This window comes from Patiria miniata, unplaced genomic scaffold (assembly GCF_015706575.1).
Source record: "Patiria miniata isolate m_02_andy unplaced genomic scaffold, ASM1570657v1 HiC_scaffold_12, whole genome shotgun sequence".
NCBI classification, from domain to species: Eukaryota; Metazoa; Echinodermata; class Asteroidea; order Valvatida; family Asterinidae; genus Patiria; species Patiria miniata.
The window spans coordinates 946531-973628 of NW_024037050.1; the positions used below are offsets into that span (position 1 = coordinate 946531).

Sequence of the window (27098 nt, forward strand, 5' to 3'; positions counted from 1 at the left end):
ACGTTTGAGAGGCGTAAGTTAAAGGGGGCATGGGGACACACAACACCCCCTCCCGGCGCTTGAGATATGTGTGCCCTTGTGCCGTCGCCCCCTCCCTCTCCCCCGGCCCCACCCTTCAGAAATGTTATGGGAGCCCACAACTAGACGTGCTTTGTTTGATCGAATGATTTAGGCCGGCAAGATATTTCATGGGCCTATGCACTTTGAGGAAAAAACAAAAGGACTACCAACAACCAAACTTAACTTCAATAAAGAAAGTCCAAGTATACGCGTGTATCGTATGGTGTGATTCACTAGATACCAACACATACAGTAATTTTGCGGACTTTTTGTTTAGTTCGAACTTCCAGACGAACCGTAGCACTGAACTTTCTAGGACAAAAGATAACCATAAAAAAAGCAATAATGTCGAGAATTGAATGAATTTCTGCAGTTCAGACTTATTACAAGACCGAAGATTATTTTAAAACAAAATTTTAACGTAGAAAAACGTCACATTTTGCCCCCAAATTTGATGAAATAAAGTGAATAATGTTTAACCATGATCTTACCAAAATGGTAGTCAAGTAATTAGTTTCTGTTTGTTTTATCAATTTATTCAACAATGTCTTCTTGTTAAATCATCTTCACATCGATTTTTATTGACGGTATGGATATGATTATCCGACGGAATTTTTATTCAAATTTAACTGCGATCCGACAGCATTGTTTTGTTTTTGACAGCGGTGTATGTTAGAGACGTGTAGAGGCACGATGTTCGGTGCTTGGTTACGATTATTTGTGTATTTTTTTAAATATTTTTTTTTTATCAAATGATTTTCTTGTAATCTGGACACACATTACAGTAATGTACGTATGGATGGTGCATGCAAGGGGAGACTCAATCTTAATGCATGTAGGCTTGCGCTGATCACTGTGTGTTGTGAGCATGAGTACCCAGAATGCCTCGCAACCCCACCCTGGCTATGTACAGCATTGCCCTGACGTACACGCGTTGCTAGTGTATTACCGCTATCCTTTTGCTGTCACCACGTTAGTAATAAAAAAGAAGCAGAAAAAAATTCCGCATACAGAATGTGTACATGTACTGTACGGACGTACGTACACACACACGTAAACCACTGCCATACTATGGAGTGCTAACCAGCCGATGGTCGACGAAACATCGCCAGAAAAACCACGATTTAGAACGGTTTCTTGTCCAGGAATTGCACCGCGGATCGGTAGGGAACATCGTGGGACGTCGTGGCGACGTACCAGGGGGGTTCCTGCGGTGCTGGTGCTGGGAATACTGCAAGTGGAAACGTTTTTTTTGTCGAAGCGGTTGTGGTGGGATAACTCACGACGAGCGGACCCGACGGATTTTTACGCTGCGACTTCTGTGCTGAGCTGAAGGCGGCGGCCCTGATATATATATAAAAAAATTCCCGTGTGCATGCGGCGGCTAGAGCTCTTCTAGCAAATCTCAAGCAGGAGATTTTTTTTTTAATAATACACACCCGGTGCAAGACGAAACAGGAGAGACACACGTACTGTGTTGGTGGATGTTGTAATGGGGTGTTTTGGAAATGGCATGTCCAGTGAAGAGATCGACGAAGAAAGGAGGAGGAAAGACGCAAATAAGAAGATCGAGAAGCAACTCCAAAAGGACAAACAAATCTACAGGGCGACACATCGGTTACTCCTGCTTGGTTAGTACGAGAGCAAAATGTGTGTGTACATGTACTATCAGTGTAGTGAACGAGGGAATGGCAAAAGGGTCACACATTTGTCCCCTAAAAATCTTTCTGTTGCCAGGCAGGATTTACCCTCAAGCCGGCCTCAGTAATTTTGCTTTCATCGAGTGATAATCAAGCTGCAATCAACACTTCCTATAATAAACTCAATTTTTTTTAAATTCTGGAAATGTGTTTACATTTTAATGTTCAATTTTCTGTTCAGGTGCCGGTGAGTCGGGAAAAAGTACCATCGTCAAACAAATGAGGATTCTACACGTAGATGGATTTTCACCTGAGTAAGTTTTTTTTTCTTTTCAAAATAATAAATATCTGTTTGTCTAAACTGCATTGGTCAATGCTTCAGAGGCATAATTTGTACATGTTCTAATTCTATCCTCGTTGTGTATTTTTTTTTTAATTTGTGAATTATGTATATGTACATGTAGGCCTAACATAGTCCGAGTAACTTGGACCCAACTTATCGCCTTTTTAACATTCGGACATGGTCTGGCGATAGTAGGGTCCAAGCTAATCCTAAGTTATATGCCGAGCAACACAATTCTGTCATTGACCCAAAAACCCAACATTGCCCAACAAAAACATTAGATTTCACACTCAAAACGGCCTCCAAATTACTAGATACGCCACCTGAGGTACAATTAGACATTGAAGATTAAGATTAATTACCGACTCGTGGTAATGTTTGAACGACGCAATGTGGTCTTCATGCCCAGCATTCATTCGATGGTCCCCGTATCTCGTGTGCGATTCCGTTACCGAGCGTGCGCGATGCATCGATTATGATAATGAGTAGACTGGGGCACGTTTGTAAACACAAGTGCATTTCGAACGACAATAGGGAGTCGGGAACTAGCTTGTACTGGTTCTGTCCATAAAATCTGCCCTAGTTCCCAACTCCTATTATCGTTCGAAATGCACTTGTATTTACAAACATGATTCAGTCTACTCATTATCATAATAGATGCATCGCGCGCGCTCGGTAATGGAATCGCACTCGGGATACGGGGACCATCGAGTGAACGCTGGGCATGAAGACCACATCGCAATTCAAACACGAATTGGAAATTGAACAGTAAATTTCACTTTATTGTAAGTCATATTTATTAACAAGAAATCTTAAATACAGTGTGTATGTGCACAAAATGCAGTTCATGCACTTTTTGAGATTTTGCAATGAAAATTAACACCAATCTTGTGAAACCACCCATTTAAGGGGGGAGGCATGGCTAGTTTCCACTACACTTTGAAGTAATGCAAATAAAGCGTATTTGCTATGCCTGCGAATTGGGGTCAAGGGCCAATTTCATTCTGCTGTAGAGTTAGCATAAAAATCTGCATGCATGCTTTACGACCCAAATTGGAAACCTTTGTGAATTTTGAGATAAGCTTGCTTTTTAATCACTTTCCATAGAGCCTGCAAAATAGCATGAAAATTCCAACGAGCAGAAAAAAATTGCGCGCTTAGCATCATGCGCATTAGGGCATTAATTTCTGGTTGAGTTATATTTAGATTTAAGATGCTGTGTCAAAACCACGCCAACGGGCCGTGAGAAAATTCCATCATATCCATGACTGAAACTGAACGTTGGCTGCAGACCTTACAGACTGCTAACAAGTTGCAGCTGGATTGTATTCTTTCAGCTCTGTTTCCCAAAGCTTTGTCGCAGCGCAGGCGGCCATAAAAGATGCATACATTTTTTGTGTTGCCTACATACGTGTACGTACATTGTACATATGTATGTTAATAAGTAGGTATGCCCACCGGGGATTATAGAGTTTAGACCCGGTTCCTGTAGGAGAACGAAAATCAACTTTAAACTTTTTGGACTCCCCTTTAATAAGTAGATAACGATGACACCGTGTTGAATATCTGCAGGATTAATTTTGCAGAAAGAGGGCAGGGTTTTGATTTTTGAGGGAAGTTATGGGGTAAAAAAGACGACGGTGACTATGCAGCGACAAATGCATGGTTCGCACGGTTGCTACTGGAATATCAGTTAAGAAAGATGCATTTTCTCCCAAAATACTGTTCAAAATATAAAACAAATAGGGTCAATATAATTAATTAATTAAGAGAAGATTGCCTGAGGTTGCAAATGTCATTTTGAAGGGACAAAATCTTGTTAATCAAAAAGACTGAGGTGACCTAAACTCCACAATCGCCGAACCCGCTGACATGGGCCTGTGCATGATGCATACATGTAGTATGTACATGTTTAATTAATTAATATTTGCTGGCCACATTAGTTACCAACTGCGTGACCTTGAACGCTTATAAATACGGACTATGTGCACGAACGGTATATAGCGCATTTTTGAGAGCCCACTGGACTGGACACACCACATACAATTTTGTCAAAATTATTTGCACATACATGCGTAATGGTTCACGTGCATATGGCCCGAAATATGAACTGCTTATTATATTCTGAATGTGCACAAAAACTATAGTGTCTGCGCGTGCGTGAGCGTCTTCACGTGAGCGTCAGGCATCGTTGGCAATGCGTTCAAAATATCCCTCCCAGTGGCCTCCCCCAACTCTCTCTTTGTAGCCGTTGAGGGGGTACATGTGCACAGAGCCCATAGGGCACGTACCCTGCATGTCATTAGACGTAAGGACATTTTGTTGCCATACGGGACATAAACATTCATGTCACAGTGCTGTTGCTGACTTTACAAAAATACATGATATACATGTACGTAGCATGCACCAACGAGCATCAAGTATTAGCGTTCGCATGAATATGAAGTACATAGAATACAATCATGTCATGTACAGTACGCGTATACATCATGTAAGATTGTGGCACCCAAGGGCCTACATGTAATATGTATGCAGTGCCAGTAGTGCACAGCCAGTTGCTGTAGCTAGTAGCAACCACACTTGTATGAGATACATACATGTACATATACATGTATATATCCTGGTGTTGTTAGTAAGATGTTGCATTTATTACTGTTCAGTGTTGATCATACACGGATTATAAGGCCGAGTAAAAAATAAACCAGTTTCTTGTCCCCGCCCGCTTCCTTTTTTTCCCAGCCACCTCCTATTAAAAAAGATTTTTTTTTTAATTCATACATTTGCAGTATACATGTTTTTGCACATAATGTCAAAATATATTGTCCTTTTTATTTTTTCAAACAAAATTGTAGGTATGTAGAATGGGTTATGGTTCCTTTGGACACAATTTTGTATCAGCAACATAGTCGAGAAGAATTGAAGAATCCATCCGTCGTCTTGGAAAATTTGACATCTTTGGCGTAATAAAGAGGAAAAAAGGGGTCCACCACCTTCATTTTTTTCAAAAAGGCTGGACGAGAACCTACTTGTTTTTTTATTTGGCTTTACATTTTTTTGTGCAGGATACAATTTTATACATCTACTGCCTTCTCTTTAAGCATGCTAAGGTGGCATACGCATGGAATTTGAAAAAAATGTGTATACATGAAATACTTCACATCATTGGATCAACCTGCTAAATTCACGATTTCCCGCACGTTCATTTTAAGATTGCACATTAGTGCAGTGCATCTTGTGCGGTAAAAGATATATATTTTTTTGTATGTCACATGATATTAAGACTCACTTAGAATATGATTAAAAAAAAAAAGCTGAGTGTGATCTTTTCTTCTCATATTGGTCCCATATTGAAAATGGAGTATATTTTGCAATTTTAAATGTTTACCGAACTACTGAAAGCAGCCCAGTTAGGTGGCTTACCAATAGTGAATACCACAGTAGATGAACAAGCTACATACACATACAGGTGTTGCAGTCTTTTTCTATGAATCAGCGTTTTCCATTCGCGTTCATTTGGTATTGACTTAAACACATACGTCGCACTCAGTGGTCAATTTAGAGGGGTTTTACTAGTCCGAAAATTTGGGACTCTCAATACTGTGTATGAGAGTCCCAAAACTTAAGGTATTGAAAACATGCAATGCAAGAAAATGGACTGGCACCTGAAACAACCAGTCCAACACCGTTGCACTGCATCAATCAACTGTGCCAAAAGAAACATGTGGCAAGAACTGGGAACTAGTCTCTATTTGCTACACATTTCTCCATAGTCAGCCACCAGACTAATGACACTGAATGAGGAGGTCAATCTTTTCAAACAGTTGGACCATGGTTGGACATGTACCAGTCTAGTCTTCAGCCCCATTTTGAAATCACTTGACTTCCATCTCATATGCAAAATATTAAAGAAATGCTTCCTTTAAAAATTGAATTGAGTCTGCAAACTTGGTTGGTGAAATACTGAGGACCTTTTCTTTGCCCAATGAAAATTTGGGAGAAATTTGCTGGCAAAAGAATGAGTAAAGGTGGCATGATTTAGTTTTGCACCTTTCAGAGCACTCCAGGTCTCAGTCTGGGGTTTTACATGCACAGATGCATATTTGGCTCTGTGCATACGTAAAAGTTTGCCTGTGCATGCAAGTTTTCTGTTTTCAGCCCATATTCAAGGAAAATCTCAGTTGTGCATGTAACTTTTCTTTTCTAAATTGACCCCTGGTCGCACTTGTTACCTAGTGGACATCAAAGCAATAGGCCTTATGTAATGAATGTAATTGTGTTTTAACATCTGTGTTTTGTTTTTAAAACCAGAGAGAGAAAGAAGAAAATAGAGGACATACGAAGGAATATTCGAGATGCAATCTTGGTAAGTAGATAGCGATGCACGCTTTGATTCCAAGGATTCAGAATCCGGGGTTTGAACCCGGAACCCAGAATTCAGAAGTGCACCCAAGCACCAAGTCTGCCTATAGACTGTTTTCATGGATACTTCAAAGTTCAATCTTTGTGACCATGAGTCAATTTTAACAAGTATAACATTAAAGATACAGTAACCCGAGAATGATGGAATACAGTTCTTTTGTAATGTGCCCTATAAGATTGCCACATGTGTGATCACAAAGAGGGCAGTTTTCCTACACTGGGCCATTTGCTGGTCCAAAACATGCATCCAGGATACTCAATGCCCTTCGGAGAATGCCCTACAAGAAAAAAATTTCACCCCTTTTTGGGGTTATTCTGTAGTGCTGTGCATTTTTTCGAATAAATTATTATTTGATTATTCTAACAAGGACTTGATAGAATATTCAAATTTTCCAAATGTGCTGATATGGTTTTACATGCGTTAGCCGAAACAGAGCGCCAATCGGGATGTGTGCACCTGCACTTGTTGAAAATTGACAAAGAGCTCATTGAGATTTTTATTTTAGCGAAATAGTGATATTTGACTGATTTTAAAAAATGAATTCAAGCCACGAATCCTCACGGAAGCTCTCAAGTCATGCAAAGTGTGGCATTTGACAAACTGATAAAACCACATAACTTACACAATTAAAATAATGTCCTGGACACTTTTCATCATTTCCTCGAGACAACTCAGATTTTTTTTGAATATTTGAATTGAAAAGAATGCCATTCTGATATATTTGGAGGGTAAAGGGGGACAAACCTGTGTTCACAGGAACGGAGTGCCCATCTCTCTTTCAAAGTGCTTGGGTCAGACTCGAGTCCATGAAATGCTGCTGTGGGGGATCGCCACACCTCCTCTACAGCGAGTCTAATACCTTCCCAGCATTGAATAATGCCGATACCCATTGAATACCTTGGTTGAGAGGAGTAACTGAGGTAAAGCGCATGGCCATGGCGGGGCTCGAACCCACAATCTCACGATCATGAATTCTGCTAGACCACATGTGCCCACAATGCGGAGGATGATAAAATATTTGAATACTTGGTATATTCGACACAGCCTTAATATGTGTCTGCAAATAATGTATTTTGTCCAACAAATTATTATCGTTTCAATCCATTTTTTTCTCTCCGTCAACAGACAATAACGGGAGCGATGAGCACCCTAACGCCTCCCATTCAACTAGCAGAACCTCAGAACCAGTTTAGACTGGATTATATTCAAGACGTCTCAAGTTCACCGGATTTTGATTACCCTGAGGTATCGTACCTGATTATTTTTTTGTTGTGTTTAGTTTTGTAACTTTGTAAAAAAAACTTTTCGTGATATTTGTTTCTATCATTTATTTTGCATCAACGTCTGTTGATCACTTCTATAGGTTTTTGTCTATTACATGTGCGTAGGATCATTTGCTTTTTGCGCATTTTTGTTTTTTTTGAAGCAACAAAATATCTCAAATCTTAATCAGTTCGGGCCGGGATTATTTTGACGTTGACCAGACCCAGGCGCGGGATTGTTTTCACAAACCCCTCGATGCCAGATGGGTTTAGGCTGTCATCTGAGGGAAGCTCCCTGCGTGTTTATCCGTCATCCGTTCCAAATACCGCAAAACCTTTGCGTGTATGCACGTCATCCGACGTGAACTGGTTGAATACAGTGCTTAATGACTTACCTATTGAAAGTTTAAGCTCAGTGGCTGTCGAACGTTTTGAGAAAATGGAGGAGGCGTATGTTTGGGTCTCGTAACCGGTTTCTGTTGCTGTACAAAATGTACATGTAAAGAATGTGGCTGTGGGAACTTTTCATGTATTTTGAAACCACTTTTAATGTCAGTTTTCTTCCAAGCGACATCATTTCACAGGGTATTTGATATCCAGTCGAGCAAGGTTTCTGTCATTAATTAGATTGGTTTTGTACATTCATAGCTTATTAATATTTTTATTAACAAAACCAGCCCCTGCATGCACACTCATTTTTTTTAGGGTGGGGGGATTTGATTTCAATGGTTCTCATATATTTTTGCATCTGAAGTAGTGTTGGTCGGTCAAATAAAAAAAATCTGAAAAAAAATTGCAGTTGCACCGGTATAGAAAGCTAAAAAAATTAAATGATGCCAATTGTGTATTGTCTCTATTTTTTTTTTTTATTGCAATGAGGTTTTCATGAGTATACATGACTGAAAAAATTTGTAAAACCATATTTGACAAGATGAACGTACTTGACTTACATTATATCTGCTCCGTGACTGTAGTAGCTGACATGACATATACCTTTCTTATGTAAAAAGAAAGAAAAAGAGGCACAAGGACATATTGCTGTTAATTTAATGGGGTGGGGGGGGGCAAATGTCCCTGCCACCCTCAAAAAATGATAAATTGAGAATATGCTGGAAAAGTACAGGGATTTTTGGGGAAAAATGATTTTTGCCCCCTCTAGAAAAAATCCTGGCGACGCCCATGCATGTAATATGATGACAGGCAACATTCTCGCCTCTTCTGGGATTCCACTGGTTGCTATACGCCATATTTCACGTAAAAATCTGGTAGTCATTTTCTATAGCTTTTCAAATAATACAGAGCCTGATGGCCTCAATTTTGTAATTATTATTTTTGGGGTCGGGAGCCCAAAATAGGGTCGGTTGGAAATGTGAATCAAAGAAATAAAAAGGGATGCCCTAAGTTACATCAATGGACTTTTCTTTATAGTACAATCGGACAACCTTGGAATGCATTGTGCATCCAATTTCGTCACTCCCTTGCCTGGCCCATCTACATGTAAATGTATCATTAAGGCAGTGGTACTAATTGTAATTGTTCTGTGCTATTAAGTGCATGTGGCAATATTCTGCCAGACCATAAGTGGCCTGTGCTTTAAAGTTGTTTGCTTTCTCTTCAGAAAGCCTGTCATTCAGGCCCAGGTTTTAATCTGCAGTGCGTATTTGCACTCATTTTTGTGTGAGTGTGTACACATGTAAAATGCATGTACTGCTTTAGCCCCACCAGGAAGACCCCTCCTGGTTCCCTTTCTTCCTTCACTGGTCCCTACCCAATTTTTAGTGGCTGAAGTTGGCAGATACGGTGCACATGCTACGTGTACAGAGACACTCTTGGCATCCAGAAAAAAAACAGACATATGAATGTATACTTACTGCATGAACCAAAAAAACCCAAAACCTCAGAATAACACTAGTTTACATTTTGCATAAAAAAAACAACCCCAACATCAAAACCTGCCCCCATCCCCCTTCCTGAACCCCAGCCCCTCCCCCCCTCCCGAACCCCAGCTCCCCAAAAATTTCAATGTCGGTTGCATTACCAAGTATCTGTATTAAATGTCCAATGTAGACATTGTACCTCAAGTATGCATTTACAAGGGCTGGGCTTTGCTGCGTCTTATTTTATTTGTGAATGTGACTTTAACTTGCCTAAGATTCGGTAGAATAGTCAAATTTTTTGGTCTGGGAATCAGTTATCATTCGGCCGAGCATCTACATGTAACTATTTTTGGTGGAAAAAATGTGTAGGAAAAAAGGGAGGAAAAACTTTGCAGCTTTTTACCGTTAAAAAACTTCTGTTTAATGATGTGTGCAATGGAAACTTTGAACATTAAAAACGGCTCTAATGACCAGTCAGTGATATTATAAACTGAAAAAAAAATCGGCATTTTTTTGTTTTTTTAAATCTGGTCGTTACGTTTCCATAAATCCCTTTTTGACCGATTGTGGAAATTATAGAAGTGTGATATTTCAAAAGTATGAATATTAGAATCAAAAAGGATTATCACATTGTTGACGTTAATGTGAATGGAAACCATGATAGGGTTATTTTGTTATGCTCGATCTAAGGTCACATAAAAGCGTGGCTCACTATTGTGCCTTAGTGACTGCAAGAACACGATGTACCGCACACAATGTACATGCAGACGCCTTTAGGGAAATGTTTCAATTCATTCACGGCTTTGGCAACTGCTGTTCTGTTGGCTTCCGACGGTGTATTTTTAGAACTTTGGTGAATACAAATGGAAATTGCTGGTGCTGAACTTTCAGATGAACCTGGGGGAGGGGGGGGGGTGTGAAACGGATGAATGATCACTTTCAGGGAAACAACCTCACCTTCATTTTCCAGCCGAGCATCTTTTTCAAGTTTACCAGCGTGCAAAACATGTAGGTACCACAACCAAGAATTTGTCAATGCTACATCCACGCGTAATTCATGCTTTTAGGTGTCCAGTTGTATCATGTACAAATTTAATTGTTAAATTTGGGTGTAATTTTGTTTATTTTTGTAAACTTTTCTGGGCATCGGAATAAAGTACTGAGCTGATATACCCAGGATAAATTGGAATCAATCAATAAATTAATTAAAATATGTTAAAAAAATTCAAAAGTTGAATGAAGAAATTGACTGGAGCGGGGCTTGAATCTGCGACCTCCAGATTACCGTTCCAGTGCTCTACCAACTGAGCTATCCAGCCCTATGTTGGCAGTTCCCAAATTTGTCAGTGTCTCTGTTCAAGGGGCGCTAGTCAGAAGTCATAAACCCATACATGTATGTATACGTGTCATGTAGCCAGGGATCATGCCTAAAGTCATAATTCTAGCAACATTAGCAATGGTGCAAACCCTGGAAATAGCAAACAGAGATCATTCAAAGAGGATATGGCTTTTTGTTACAAATCTTCAAATATAAGCCACAAATTCCTCCCTGCATGTGCCACATAGGGCTGGATAGCTCAGTTCAGTCAGTTGTTAGAACACCGGAACCGTAAACAGGAGGTCGCAGGTTCAAGCCCCGCTCCAGTCAATTTTATACAGGTACAGAATACTGTGTGGGTGCTCTACTCGACCAAGTCTAATTGTATTCAATGCTGCTATGGTTTTTAAGTACATGTACATGTATACAATGTATATGCAGAATTTGTCACCGAAACCACGAACTGACACTTGGTGTGTGAGTGCCTGGCACGCGTGCGTACTTAACTTTACAGAACCAGGTACTACATGCGCGCACTAGGTACGTTTTCGTTTTTACAAACTGGAACCTGTCTTAAAGGGAATATACATCATTTGCTTTTGCTGTAATTTTCAGAAATGGATGGAATTGGGGGGTTGGAAATATGAAGCAAATATAGTTACACTGACTTTTTGGAGGTTTTGGGTTCGAAAATGCTATAAAAACCAAGAAAAACGATCATTTTCCTGTAGTCTGGTTCCCTGACTCCATATAAGAAGAAACAGAGCAGTTTACATACATTGGGGAATTGTAAGGTCAGGGAACCAGTCTAGCTGGCCCGTACCCGTTCATAGGTTTGTAATGGATTGCAAACAAGTGCAATGGTCAATTGTGGCCAGTATTTGAAAAAAAAGCCAGTTGTTTCCAACGCTAATCGGCCGATCAGCGTTGGAAATTGATACAAAAATACCAATTTTCTTGAAAATGACAGTATACCAGGTGCCATAATTTTACAGGATGCTTTAGACTGTCATTTACCAACATCCTATTAAGGTATTTCGCAAAAACTTGGTAGTTTTATTTTTCGATGTTTGCAAATGTTGTATATTCCCTTTAATTTCACCAGTTAAAAGGTCTTTAATTAAATGTTTTTGTAACCCCACAAGTATGTATACGGATGAAGTAAATTCGTGTCAAACCTTTCAAAGTGTTTTTCATTTTTATTAATTGCATTTTCGCGACAAGCTTGCGTTTCAGTTCGTGAAAACCAAAATTATTCTATTACGCGTGAGTGTACGAAGTCCGAGCTCACATCCGCATGTCAGTTTGTGAAACCCAAATGATTGATTACGTGGTTTTCACGAACTGAAAGCACACAGTGGATGCGTGTCAGGGAGGTAGTGAAAATGGTGACAAATATATGTGGTACTATACAGTTTATAGAACAGTTTGTACATTTGTCAATTTACTTACTGTTCATGTACTTACAAAGATACTGCACATGTACATGTACTGGTACATATTTGCCACTGAACATGCTCAAAGACACGCAGAGCTACATGTACATATAGTGCATGTATATTGGGATCACAAATGATTAATGAGGTAAAACTGTACATGTACATGTACATAAACAGACAAGTGCGTTCACACCTTCGATTGTGGACGTCAGATTGTCCCTCTTTTGTTTGTACTCTTTTTAGGAAGACTCCCATAGGTTTTGTACACGACTCCAATCGCGGACGTATGCTGGGAATCATGGACGATATTGTTCTCTTTTGTTCTCTGGAATTTTTCGTCCACGGTTTGAATAGATGAACACGCCCATGAGTACATCCGTCAGCAGATTCGTGCACATGCAAATGTACATGTGAATGTACATGCTCGTGTACCAGACTGTATTCTGTCTCAAAAGCTCTGCCGTACATGTATTTGCTCATGCACAGTTTATATGTGTACATGTACCTACATGTACATGTATTTACAAAATTAACCTTCCCTATGTACATGAGTGTGAGGGTACATGTACCGGTACCGTACATTGACAACCATGTGTTTATGACAACCATGCGTTTATGCATGGATGAAATGACAAGTGTTGCACCAGGGTTGTACATGTACATATGTGCATGTATTTGTACTGCACTTCATGTACATGTACATGTAAATGTAATAAGAACCACACACTGACCACATGTTTATGATAGAAATGCAGGGATTGCCCATTTCTCTCTCATCCAGACAAGTGGGGTTTTTTTTAGGTGGAGGGGTGTTTTCAACTCCCATTCACCCATTGTGACCCAGGGATTTGGACAAGGCCTGCGGAAGTTCTGTTCTTGTATTCACATCACACAGTGTTTTTTTGTGTTGTACTTTGGCTTTTGTGGCCAATTCAACTGGTGGATCAGACACAGTTCAGCAATTGGTGGCAGCCCTTAATGCTATTAATACTCTGGCTATTTATAGCGCTCCTGTCGTGCCTGTTATTTATAGCAACCAGCAAGTTTTACCTGGCATCATCGAGATAAAAATAACTCTTTTGTAGAGTGGGCACAGGTAGCTTTTTGAGAGGAAATGCGGGGCCAGTCCTGTTTTTTCTTCTTCATGTACATGATGTAAACCAATTGTGTATTACATGTACAGTGTTCATGATCTACAATGCATCACGTACACATGTACATGTACATGTATAGTATAGGCTTAAGTGATTCCAGGTCAGAATCCAATACAATCGATTCCAAAGTTGGAATCAAGATCGTGATTCCACTTTTTTTTGTAACGGATCAGTTTCTACGTAGTAACAATTCAGTTCTCCCAACAATAGATCCAGACACTTCTACCGTAGTTCTAAACAAACATGTCCATATATTTGTGTCGCAAATAAATACAATTTTTACAAAATATTTATACTTTCGTTAAAAGAGTATTGTCATTCCACCATAACCCCCTAACAGTTCCCAAGGATCACCCTGCCTGAATCCAACAGAATCCAACGGTTAATCATGTGAGTTTGCTGCTCAATCCAACACAGTCCAACGGGTCATTTTTGCTGGGGCCTTACAATACAAAATGACTTGGCTGCTCAGTCTAACAGAATAAAAATATGCCGTAGTTTTCCGTTGCCTGCTGAACGTAACTGAGTCCAACAGAATATAACAGAATCCATGCAGCAGGATATACATGTATATAGAGACAAGATGTTTACTGCTGAATCCGACAGGATCCAACGGAAAGGCAAAACAGTTGGATCCTGTTGGATTCAGCAGGGTAAGGGCTGCTAGAAATGAAGGCCTTTCCTCAATGCTTTTTTGGATGGACTGAAAAGGATTCTACAGCACTGGAACGCCGCTGTAACGAACATTGTGGATCTACAGAAATTGTTCGTATTAGCGATTGTTCATTTTCAGTGAAAAGCGCCCTTCAGAACTTCATCTGCACACCCTGGTAGTTACTGAAAGACGACTTTGAACACGCGCCGACTATTGAATTATGTCATTGTACAGTTTTTGAGCTTACTACCTGTACCTACAGTACAGCAATGGGTGGCTTTCCCTTCTTTTCCTTGGGGAAATAATAGCCACTTGTCGCTCCTCTCTTGACTTTTGTTAACAACAATGTTCGGTACGTTTTGCACACAAAAAACGGGAGCTAAGGACGATATTCGGTATAGCCGAATGTTCTGTATATACGATGTTCTGTATAGCGACATTTCACTGTATTCCAAATGGAATCATGAACTCCTGTGTGGAAACAAAATCAATTCCAACAATTTTTGCATCACCTATTAGCGGTAAGCCTAACGTACTCTTTACATGTACCTGTATAATCCGGTACATGTACCGTATAATGTACATGTACCGGTATGTATGTTCACTGTGTGCTCATTGATGTATCTTACATGTACATGTATGTTGTGGACTAGGTGCACCATTCAACGGTAACAACAGCAAAGTTGGGGGAGACAAGTGCATTGCTGAGGACATCTGATGCTCATGCGAAGATGCTATGGATTTGTGCAGATTCAGTATCAAATAAGTCCTACATGTACATGAACATACATGTACATACATGTACTTTGCGTTCTTCCCAGTGAGTTTTTTTTTAAAGAGGGTTGACGCAGGGTTGGCACAGGGTTGAAAAGTTTCAAGTGTGAAACGTCATAAGTTTCCAACCCTGGGTCAATCCCGAGATTTGTCTAGTGGGAAAAGGCCTACTCTAGAGAGTTTAAACCAAATTGTCAGTAAAATCCACAAGATAATGCTACGTCTTTCAAACCCAATTTGCCTGGTACTCCAGGCGGGGTTCGAACCCCGATCACCAGGGACAGATTAAGCTGAAGAGATAACCATGCATGCAAGGCTTAATACACTCCAGCTGACTGCCAGTGAATTTTTACCAAGTGATGGGAGACCGTGTGTGTACATGAGCGTGCACATATTATATTTGTGTATGTGCGTGTAGAACTACCAGTGAATTTCCTATCCAGGCAGACTTTTTTTTCCAGGGTCATTTATTTACACTGAAAGACAAAGCGGAAAAACCGAAAAAGAGATAACAAATATTTATAGGAACAGAAAGCAACGTGGGCTATTTTTAGCTTTTTAATCTGAAACACAGTGCGAAGGATTTCGCTTTCACAATTCAAAGTTAAAAATTTATGAGAGCTTGTAGGCGGATGTCAATATTATGAGATGAAATGATTGTGTGATAAAATCTTGACTGTGATAACAAATATATTTTTGTTTTTTTTAATGTTTTGCTGGACATACCACCAAAAAAACCCCCAAGAAAGCAACAAAAGAAGAAGAAAATAAAACAAGTTTAAAAACTTGCATTAAAGGTAATACAACATTTGCAAATATCCAAAAACAAAACTATCAACTTATTATGAAATACCTTACTTGACTGTAAGTGAATAATAGTCTCAAGCATCCGGTGAAATCATGGCACCTGGTGTGCTGTCATTTTCAAGAAAAGTGGAATTTTTGTATCAGCTTCCAACGATGGTTGGTCGACCATCGTTGGAAAAAAAAAACGACTTTTTTTTTCAAATGCTGCCCCCAGTTCACCACATACATGTACATCTGTGGCTGCAAGCCAGCTAGGTTCCCTGACCTGATAGTTCCCTGACTGACCTGATAGTTCCCTGACGACTATAAATTGCTTCCTTTCATCTGAAGTATAGGGTCATGAACAGCATTTTTTTTTCTCGGTTTTTCCAGAATCTATGAACACAAAACTTTAAACAGATCATTGCAACAATATTTGCTATGAAATACTAACTCCCATATCCACCCATTTCTGAACATTACAGCAAAAGCAAATGCTGTGCAATACCTTTAAACTTGGCAGTTTATGTCCCTCTGAGAATGTTTTTATAAAATCACATCACCAACTTCTTTACTTCCAAATTATTATGTTTTCATTAATTAACCTGCTGAATCCAACAGGATCCAACTATATCATTTACCCGATGGAGCCTGTTGGATTGAGCAGTAAACCCCTTGTGTACATTCCTGATGCAAAATGTTGGATTCAGCAGGCAACTGAACCACATTACAATGCCAAATTGGACTCTGTTGGATTCAGCAGACTGCTGAAAATAAGGCACAGTGGATTGAGCAGGAAACTCCGGTTGGACTCTGTTGGATTTAGCAGGGTAGTCCTGAAGAACTACTAGGAGTTAGGGTCAAGTGTGTTAAACATGATTCCAATATTTTCCTGCTAAGATGTTCTCCTGCCTCCCTCCCTTTAAAACTCTCTAATCTTTCTCCCAAGGATCCAGGCATTTCGAAACAATCTATTTTTGGGAGGGTTTGTGTTTGTAAACACATCTCTCTCCTGTAGATATTTTTAGTGCCAGGTGAGATAAAAAAAAAAAAATCGATTCCCCAACCCTTTATCATGATTTCCCCTGCTGTCATCATTACGAGTTGTTATTGCCGTTTGTTTTTGTAACTAGGACTGACTAATGCCAGGCCAGTGCATCTATAACGTTATAGCAGGATGATATATTTTTTCCTACGATTCCGCCCACATGTACCGTATCTGGTAACTACTGCAACGTTTCCTCACTTTCCTGCCAATGGCCAAAATATTGGAATCAGGTGCCATTCTCATCGAGGTATTAACAAAAGAAATGCATTAGGGCAATTCCATCGTTACAGATGTTACATTCAGAGCCAAAAACCAATTTGAAAAGTAAACTGTTTTGCAGTGAAAGCAAATTTTATATATATTCAGTACAACTCTAGCTTAGGCCTTGATGTACAACATGATATGGTTAATGTAATGGTAGCTGAATGAATTAACGACCGTTACGGATGTTACGCTTTGAGACATAGATTTTTGATTTCCCAGTACGCATTGATAAAAATCTGTGAAAGTCCTTGCAAGAATTTTATTAAATAACTACATGTATGTTGTGGTAGATTTAGGTTCACTCTATAAAAACAGCAATGGCATTTTACATAAAGGAATTTTGTATAGTTATGGAAACATCATGCTTTTGTTGTTTTTGGGACGTTACATTATAACGTTACGTCTGTATGTTGTATATTAAATAATTTTGTATGAAATCAACTTTAAACACATGACAAAAAACATGCTGGATCGCAGTATTCTAAGTTCTGTGTGATATTTTCATAAAATATGAACCTTTCTCTCTGCCTTAAAAACCAAAACTCACAATAACACTTGACTTTTGCATGTGAAAACAAGATGCAAAAATGACTACCTAATATCCATAACATTAGGCCCCCATTTTTTTTACAAAAAAATGCATTTAACCACATTCTATCTCACTGGCACACCACTCAAATGAAAGGTCTTGTTTTCTACTTTCATTTAATAACACATTTGAGATTGTGATGCTTGTAGTTCATAAATGGTCCACTTTTCAGTCAGAGTATGAGTCTGAGTACTTTGCCATGAGTACGAGTATAAGTCTTCTGTTTCCATGAGTGCGAGTACCCAAAAATTTACTCGAGTACGAGTACAAGTACAAGTACTTTCCCACGAGTAGGAGCAAATTTCAATGGGTACACATGTTCTCAAGGGCTTATTGCTGTCAAACTAGGTTTGCAGAAGCCTTTGAAACAGTAGAAAATGGGTTCTTTTCCTGCATGTACACTGTAGTTGTGAAAGGCAGTATGGTATTACATTGTATCAAAAGTGTGTTACATTGTATCAAACCGACTAACATTGTATCAAAACCTGTGCTACTGGGTTACACATGGCATGCATTGCAAAGTATCAAATCCATTCAGCATACTAATGTCTTGATTGTCAAGATTGTGAAATCATATGCAAATAAAAAATTGGAAGACCTATTGAAAAATGTGATATGGTATTAAAAAAAGTGTGGTGCCATTTACTGTGATTTCCCCCCCCCCAACCCAACTACACTCAACATTCTGATAGTAAAGTTTGAGACATTAATGAATTAACAATTCAGTTAACCTTTTCCATATGACCCATTTGGCCTTTGTGGTGTTGTCCGTGAATATTCAGTTTTGTTTTATGCACTTGTTAAAGGCGGGTAGGAACATCAGCAATCAGCTAGAAAAACACCAAGCAATTTGTTTGAAAAAACTTTGCTCAACATGCTGAAAGTGAAGATAAAACTGGTCCAAAATACCCTGTGAAATTATTCTGCCAGAAATGGTTTCGATGGAAAGGAAACAATCGTTAAAAGGTGCTTTTATAAAGTGTGTTCATGGGCACAATTTGTTTTATGTGTGTGTTAGCAAATGGAATCCAGTTACGAGACCCCAAAAAGTGTGCATGTATGTTTCCTGTATTTTCTTTAAAAAAGTAGGCTACAGTAGCCCCATAGCTGAACCTCCAACAGGTTAATTGTCAGGCACCTTACTTACGATTTTGAGCAATTGTGTTGCTTTAACAAAACAAAAATATTTGCAAAGGGCAAATGAATCTGTTCACATATCATAGACTAAGCAAATTCCATCTTATCAAAAGATCCTAGATGTACTTTTAAATGTATTTCTATTTGTTTTGCAGGAATTCTGGGAGCATACGAAAAGGTTATGGGTAGACGGCGGTGTACAAGCCTGCTACGACCGCTCCCATGAGTATCAACTTATAGATAGTGCACAATAGTAAGTCCAAGTTTCCTTCTTTTTCACTTCCTGCAGATGTGTTTCGCAGGTTTTTTTCCTTTCACCAGGGGCCAGTTTCATGGTTTCGTTTGTTAACTAGGCCCTACGAACGTACCAACACTAGATGGAACGATAACGTCACGGGCCTCGACATAAATCGCGGCCACCGCGGCCATTGGCAGCATGCCCTGCTGTGTTTGCCGCAGTGCCCCTTCAAACTATACACATTTCGCAGCCAAGTTGGCCATCATGCCTTTTTTTATTCATGACACGTGTACGTACCGATAATTAAACATTAACACACCTGAACTTCATGGTAGAAAACATTGACAATTGCTAAATTCGGAAGGAAACCTCCGTTGTTTTCCCCCGACGTGGTCAGTAAGGTCCCTTCGCAGCAAATCGCAATGAAACACAGATGCAGATAGAAGATCTCTATGAGTTCGTTCACAGAACTTGATCTCTCTCTGGCCATTCAATGTTTTTCATGCTCATCTTCTTTATTTAAACTTAATATATGGACTGTGGATATTAAAGTATTATCGTTATTTATCCTGTCTGGGAATTGACTCTAAAATGTGATCGTCACTGCACAGGCTGTTATATGCATGCTGTATGTAGGCCTATGCACTATGCAAAAACTTTGAGTTAAATACTTGAAATTAAGTTGGCCTCGGTGCCCTTTGAAATTTGGACAACACTAAGGCCAAAGTGGCCTTCCCCTTTTTTTTGTTAATGTCTTTTCGTCATTAAAAAGAATTGTCAAAATGGCGACGCCCTGTACATGCTAATATTACAAGTGTCGCTGTTTGGATTCTGACTGGAAGTTAATTTTTTCCCACGACAACACTGTAGAGGGTGAGTCAAAAAAGCGAAACCCCAAATGTCGGGACTATTGTTCTAGTGAAGATCTGTATAGCACTTTGAAAATCTAGGATATGAAAGCCCAATTCATAAGCTTTCTTTTAGTACAAGAATCATTCCAATCACACGTGTACTTTTCAAGTTACGGAATGTTAAACACAACCACTTTTTCCAAGTTCTGTTCACGGATCACAAAAAAAGGTGTGCGTTCTTTCAGCAAAACGAAAACAATTCACACACATCCCTATGTGATTTGTTTATGAAAGAACACTTACCTTTTTATGATCTTCTTATGATCTGTGGACAGAACTTTTAAAAATGGTTGTGTTTAAACTTCTGTAACTTGAAAAGTACATGAGTGATTTGAATGATTCTTATACTAAAAAGAAGCCTATGAAATGGGCTTTTATATCCTAGATTTTGAAAGGGCTACATGCAGAACTTCACTAAAACAATGGTCCCAACATTTAAGTTTCGCTTTTGTTGACTTACCCTATATGAGAGTACAGTCTTCATAAAATATGGCACAAATATTGAATTCACAGTGTTCATCTCTCGGATGCGAATTCCATTCTTTACAAATTTTATGTTACATTTCCCAGTCCACAGGGTGTAATGTTGGAAAAATATGGGCATGGTACCCAGTGCATGGGGCAGTTACTGGCCGAAAAGTGGCACTGTTTACCGAGTGCTTTATAGGAAGATATTCACACTTCTGATGAGGCCGTAGGTTCATTCCCAGGGTCAAAGTACACCAAACTACTAAGGCCAAAAAAAATATATATTTCTGCTTCCGATTACATGGCATTTGAAAATAGGGTAGGTAGGTAGGGAATTTTTTTTTTTGGCCAATTTTTTTTGTGTGCAATCATATGGAGGCGTCTGTGTGTAGTCAAGGGTAAAAGGTAGAAATTGGTGGTTTTGGGTGTTTTTTTCTTATTTTTCCCATAAAAAAATTAGGGTAGGGGCTGGCAGAATAGGGTAGGTAGGGAAACCGGCAGCAGGACTATTATTTTTTTTTGCCTATTATTGGTTAAACCTGTCAATGATTGATAGACAGGTCATAAAAGAAAAGTATATTGGTCGTAATTTTTTTTATATTCGTATTCATATCAACAATTTGCATAGCATCGAAAAATTATAAGTACCACTGTTTTCTTTGATGCATATGGGGAGAATGTGTGGATAGGTACATGTATTGTACATGTAGTGGATAGGTAGTGGATACTGTTGTGGTTGTTGAATGGGTGTGTGGATAAAATGTGGATAGCTGTGGATCTCATTGGATATCAATAGTTGCAGCGTCTATGCTTGAAATTACATTCGTAATTTATCAAAATTTGGTGCTTGCCGAAAAATAAAAGGTGGTTGTAGTGTTGGGAAATTATGGTATTTATTTTGTGCAGACACCACAAACTGACACCCGGTGGTCTCTGAGTTGTCTTAGTTACGTGCGCACCGTAAGTGGCGTTAGTAACCGTTAGTAACGGTTTTCATGACACCCACGTCTAGGGGTGTTATTTTTGTTATTCACGAACTGAAACCCGTCTTAATTATTGAATTTCTAAGTAACTGAGTATGCGTTAAAGGTCGAGATTGCATTTCATCAGTTAACAGTTTTTTTTACGTCAAATGATTCTATAACCCCCACAAGTACACAGATGGAGTAAATCGTGTCAAAACCTTTCAAAACTTTTTTTTTCTCCGAAATTGTATTTCCACCACATTGCTTACATGTGAGTTTGTGAAAACCAAACTAATCATACGCGTTACTTTCACAAAGTACATGCACACAGCGCTTGCGCGTCAGTTCACGAAAACAGTGACGATTTGTTGACATTTTTGATTTCACAATTTGTGAATAATTGTTGTATAATTTGTTCTGGTCAAAATTTCTCCAAATTTTAACAAGTGGCTTCATGTACTCAGCGTCAGTTGAGCAACTGTTTGTGGAGAAAAAAATGCAAGCACTTGAAGTCAGTTGTATCTCTTGTTCACATTGATTCTGTTCACACTAATTGTTCAGTAGATGTAGGCTACTCAGCAACATTTAACAAAAACAAAGAGTTCTATAGAAGAATATGAAGCATTCTGTGGGAATCGCATGAAATGAACCGCGGAGCTCATCCATTTTTTAAAAACACTGTGTGTAAAACTTTCGTTTTCATGCATTTTGCAAATGTGCATTATGTCCAAATTCATTCCCATGCATTTTCAATGATCATGCTTTCATGTACGTACATGTATGTGCGTCTGTGTGTGTGTGGTCTGAGCTGTACCCGACCAATCCCAACCAAACGACAGACCTGACGTCAGAATTAGACCTGTACCGCACAACCCTCAAATTAAACCCCAATGGCTGACAAGCCCACCAATGGCATCCAAGACCAAAAATAAAATAAAGAAAAAAACACTAAGCACAAATGTATTGATCTACCCTGTCCCTTAGCAACCCTCCCAGATATAATGGCTAATTATATTTATAGGCCTCGCATTGGCGTAGAATAGAATTTTGTTTTCTCCTGTATAAAAATACAACCTTGACAAAATTTTAATTGTACAGAGGCCCGTGCTATAAATAGTGTCTCGCTATTTCAACTACAAGGTATAATGCATTATTGAGAGAGAGAGTGTTATTATATTATCTGTAAGTTAAGTCATGGCAGCGGTATTCTTAATTTTATATGTACCTGAGAGTACAAAGACTTAAAACAGCTGCGTTGTTATTTCTTTCCTTTTTCTCTCTCGTTTTTTTTCTTTCTCCTGCAAAGGAAGCAATTCAATTTAAAACCGCATGATCAAATGTGATTTCTATTTTTAAAAATTAAAACAAACCACATCTTGAAAATTGTTCCGTAATGATGAATATAGTGTCTTTAAAAAGACATGCCACGCTTGAAAGACATTTAGATGAACCATGTGGAGAAAAAAAACATTGGTTCAGAAGTGTGATAAGAGCATTAATATGCAACCAGAGTTAGTCTAAAAATAGAAATCTGATTGTATTTGCAGAGAGTGTAGGCAATGTAATTATGTTTTTCTGAAATGGCCTGTTCCCGCACACAATATTTGTGCATGTGTATACGTGTACATGTACGTACACTGTTGTACACACGGTTGTCTTCAATGGTTCCCCCGTGTGACCATGATAAGCATAAATGCAATATCGGGGAGAGAGAGAGACTAGAGATACTATTATACCGTGGGAGAGCTACAGCCAAACGCTTATCCTAATTACAATGTGTAGAACAAACCCAGCCCGTGTCTCGGCCAGCCTGTCCATACACACGCACTCATAATGCACACATACGGTCTCCCTGGAGGCAGGCGCGGGTTATATTTAGACTTCCCGGGCTAAAAATAGCACAAGTGCTTCTATAAATAGCAGGGCAGCCAGGGAAATTTTTTAGGGTGTGGCATGTTCTGTGCGGGTTTGCGGGTTGGCACCGGAGATGTGTATGTGAGCTGGCACGTCCAGGGAGATGGAAATAATTTTGTTTTTTCTTATTCATATTTTGCTCATACATGATGTGTGGCGTGGCTGTTAAGTGTTGTCGGTAGGTGACTCAGCATTGTGGAATGATGCATGGTCTGCAGTGAGTCTAACAAGCTGGATTGCAAGCTATGTTACAGCTGCCATAGCTGTTTTCAACCCAACTTTCGTTTTTGTCCTAATGCCACAACTATTATAAATGCCATTTAAAAAAATGTAGCACTGTAAGATATTTCTAGGTCGTCGCATCCTTTCTGTGATGGCCTGCATGTTTTTGACAATTCCAGCGTCGGGACATTACATATTTTTTTTCCCGGTAAATTTCAGAGCTCAGTGAATAACCCTGAAAATGTATTTTTGCATCATCTAAGAAGATTACAGACTAGGAGTACTTGGATGTTTTCTCTGAATCATTAATTACATTGTAGATGTCATGGTTACATGTAAGTGGCTCTATCACAGACATGATATTTTCTCCCACAATGCTAGAATTGCCCACATACCGTTTTTTCTCAGCTGATTTCTGCCTCAGTGCACTTTCATCAGCTCATTCTTTTTCAAGAGAGCTACATTTTTTCAATTTCACAAAATCACAAAAGTCTTCCCACATTCACAGGGGAAGTTTAGTAAAGTGATCTGTCCTCCCCCCCCCCCCCCCCCCCCGCAAGTCACGAATATAGGGTAAAAAGCAATCAAATGATGTTTAATGAGTATTTAAACATACACATAATATTATAGTCAGCATTAGATCATGCATGCCCGTATCCGGGTATATGCATCATCTAGCATACGCTATACCGGTACATGTACATGTACATACATTGCATCATTCCCTTAAAGGGAAGATACAACATTTGCAAACATCACAAAACGAAATGATCAAATTATCGCAAAATACCTTACTGGATTGTGGGGGAATGACAGTCTAAAGCATCCTGTAAAATCGTGGCTCCTGATGTGCTGATATTTTTAAGAAAAATGGTACTTTTCCAACGCTGGTCGGCCGACCAGCGTTGGAGAATCAGTTTTAGGGGTACTGTACCCATCCTAACAGATTTCAACAAAACCTGCTGTTGGGCTTTGATGGGTTGAGTTCGGTTAATGATAATTGAGGCACATAATCTGTACTTGTGCGCACGCACACACAGGCCCCGAGCGTAGCTGTTCATCTTTGAATGTCTCCTTGTCTTAGCCTGAGAATCATTCATGTGCACGCATGTATTGGAACAGGCATACGGTATGTATGCGTAACAAATGTTTCATGCCCTTTTTTCAATCTCACACACATGACATTTGTAGACACACACACGTTGTACTATGCACATGAAATATGCAATATGATCTGTAGTGCATGGCCACACCCAGAAAAAAAAAATGGAATTTCATGGTTTTCAAGTTTTGGGTGATTACAGTTTATGATAGCACACTTAAATAAAGTGGCATTTACAAATGTAACGACAATTTATTATTTATTCATAAATACCTGAGACAGTTTACCCATTCGTATTTGTCGAGAGCCCGTCATGTGGATGGTTTTAAACGGTTGATAAAACACCGACTGGGTGGTTTTAATCGCTTCCAGTGAAACATGGAATTTGGACTCCTGTGAAATCTGGCTCCTTTTACCCTGTTATTGGTTGAACGTTCACAATCTTCACTTTGGCATGCCCAATACCACCAACGAGTCCGTATTTCATAGAGTCCTCAATTCACACTACACCGGCACCTAGCGTTCTGCGCCACATCACCCAGTACGCGCCACATGCGCGCCAATCTCCATATAAGGAGATTTACAGTACTACTCGTGAGGGGCACATACATGTACCATAAACATAGCCAGAGGGGTGTGTCAGAAATCATGAATTAGAATTGTTGAACAAAATCATTGGAAATTTATAATTTTTGACTTGTTTTGACCGAAAGGTATTTGTGAATGGTAATAAATGCGTACTTGACCGGTATTAAAAAAACTAGTTTAAAAGCGGCTTGGGGCCTGGTTGGGATGGGGAAGGGGGTTACAAATTAGTTAATTCGTACATCTTTTCCTCAGATCGGCTGAACGCTTTTGCCATTAAAATTGGGGAAAAAAACACTATAAAGTCTTGTTAAGTTCTTCCTTTTCTTCCCAGTTGAATGGCTGTTAATTGGCTTGGATCCTTGGATAAAAATGCTTCGGCAGCAAAAAGAAAGACTTCAATGGATACAAACTCCTCAACTCTAGGATTGCACATGTACCCTGTAGCATCATGGCGTATTAAAGACACAAAAACAAAAATACACAAAAAAAAGAAGTTTTCTTTCATTTTAAAGAGGAATTGTTTATTCAAATTGCATCATAAACCTCAGGCCTGCCAGCATTCGACACAAGGGATGGGGACTTTGGCATGAAATTTTTCCGAGCTGAAACAGGTGCAGTGCCAAGACAGATATAAATACAGCCAGGCTATAAATAGCCGCCCCCATGACCTGGTCACTGAAACCATTGGCTTTGGCTTTAAAGGAATTTGGAATATTGTTGGCTGGGTTACTTTACAAATGGTGCCCAGAGTATAAGACATTCTCCTTGTTTTGGACTTCCTAGGCTGGTCTCCGCCCCCCCCCCCCCCCAAAAAAATATGGGACCGGTAGCTATCTCCCATTTAAAGGCATTGATTGGATCATCTCTGCGTGTGCGCAGCATGATTGTTTATTTTTGAAACGATATTCACAGCTGTTTGCATGGATGACGTTTGAACACTTGATTATCGAAAAACTCTTAGTCTTGCTGCAACCAGTAGGCAAAATCACCAGTGTCTCCACGAAGGCAACTTTCAAGCATTTCAACTGCATAGGTTTCAAATACTGAAGAGTAGTGCCCCTCTCTTTATTGATAGTTGCCAGAGACACTTTCGAATTCAGCAAAAATCAAAGCTCATCACCACAGAAATTGCACATTAGTAGCCTGTTGCCATTTTGCAATAGACTGGTTCCGTGCAAACATTATAGTTGTGATTTTGAATTCAGGGGGCAGGAATCAGACCTATGCAAGTCCTGAATATAATTAGGAGGAAAACCTCCTTGTGCACTCGGGATTCACTGCTACATGTAGCTACCTGACCCTGCATTTGAAGTTCAAAGGACAATGGAGGGACGGAGAATACGTCTTTCCCAGTTTCTGTTTTGTTACTTTCCACTTCCTTAGATAGATAGATAGATAGATAGATAGATAGATAGATAGATAGATAGATAGATAGATAGATAGATAGATAGATAGATAGATAGATAGATAGATAGATAGATAGATAGATAGATAGATAGATAGATAGATAGATAGATAGATAGATAGATAGATAGATAGATAGATAGATAGATAGATAGATAGATAGATAGATAGATAGAATGGTATATTAAAAATCATCATGGCGGCACATGCCGAATTAAGATGACAATACAATGTTACACCATTAGAAAAAGAAAAAAAATTAATTCGAAATTTACAGAAAAATGAAATAAGATACAGTCCCCATTTAAATTGTAAAAAAAAAAAACAACTTAAAAGTGTTAATGTGTAAAATACGATTGACATTTAAATGTCAGTATATATTGTAATAATCATTGCAATCATTGAGATTGCACTGAGGAATAAAGTATGATTCGTCATTATTCTATAAAAAAAATCATATCAACAATTTCAATGGCAATATATTTTCGATTATGTTACCAAATAAGAACTTGAACATTGA

At 39.0% G+C, this 27098-nt stretch overlaps 1 protein-coding gene across 1 annotated transcript in view; it reads left to right on the forward strand.

Annotated features, from left to right (window-relative positions):
• Positions 1-947: 947 nt before the first annotated feature.
• The window catches only part of LOC119744589 (guanine nucleotide-binding protein G(s) subunit alpha-like), a 64884-nt gene continuing 38733 nt past the window's right edge, over positions 948-27098 (forward strand). The window contains exons 1-5 of the mRNA XM_038220598.1: positions 948-1691; positions 1942-2014; positions 6352-6406; positions 7589-7708; positions 18922-19019. Coding sequence (XP_038076526.1) covers positions 1553-1691; positions 1942-2014; positions 6352-6406; positions 7589-7708; positions 18922-19019 — 485 coding nt within the window. The 5' untranslated portion in view covers positions 948-1552. The remainder of the gene's footprint in view (positions 1692-1941; positions 2015-6351; positions 6407-7588; positions 7709-18921; positions 19020-27098) is intronic.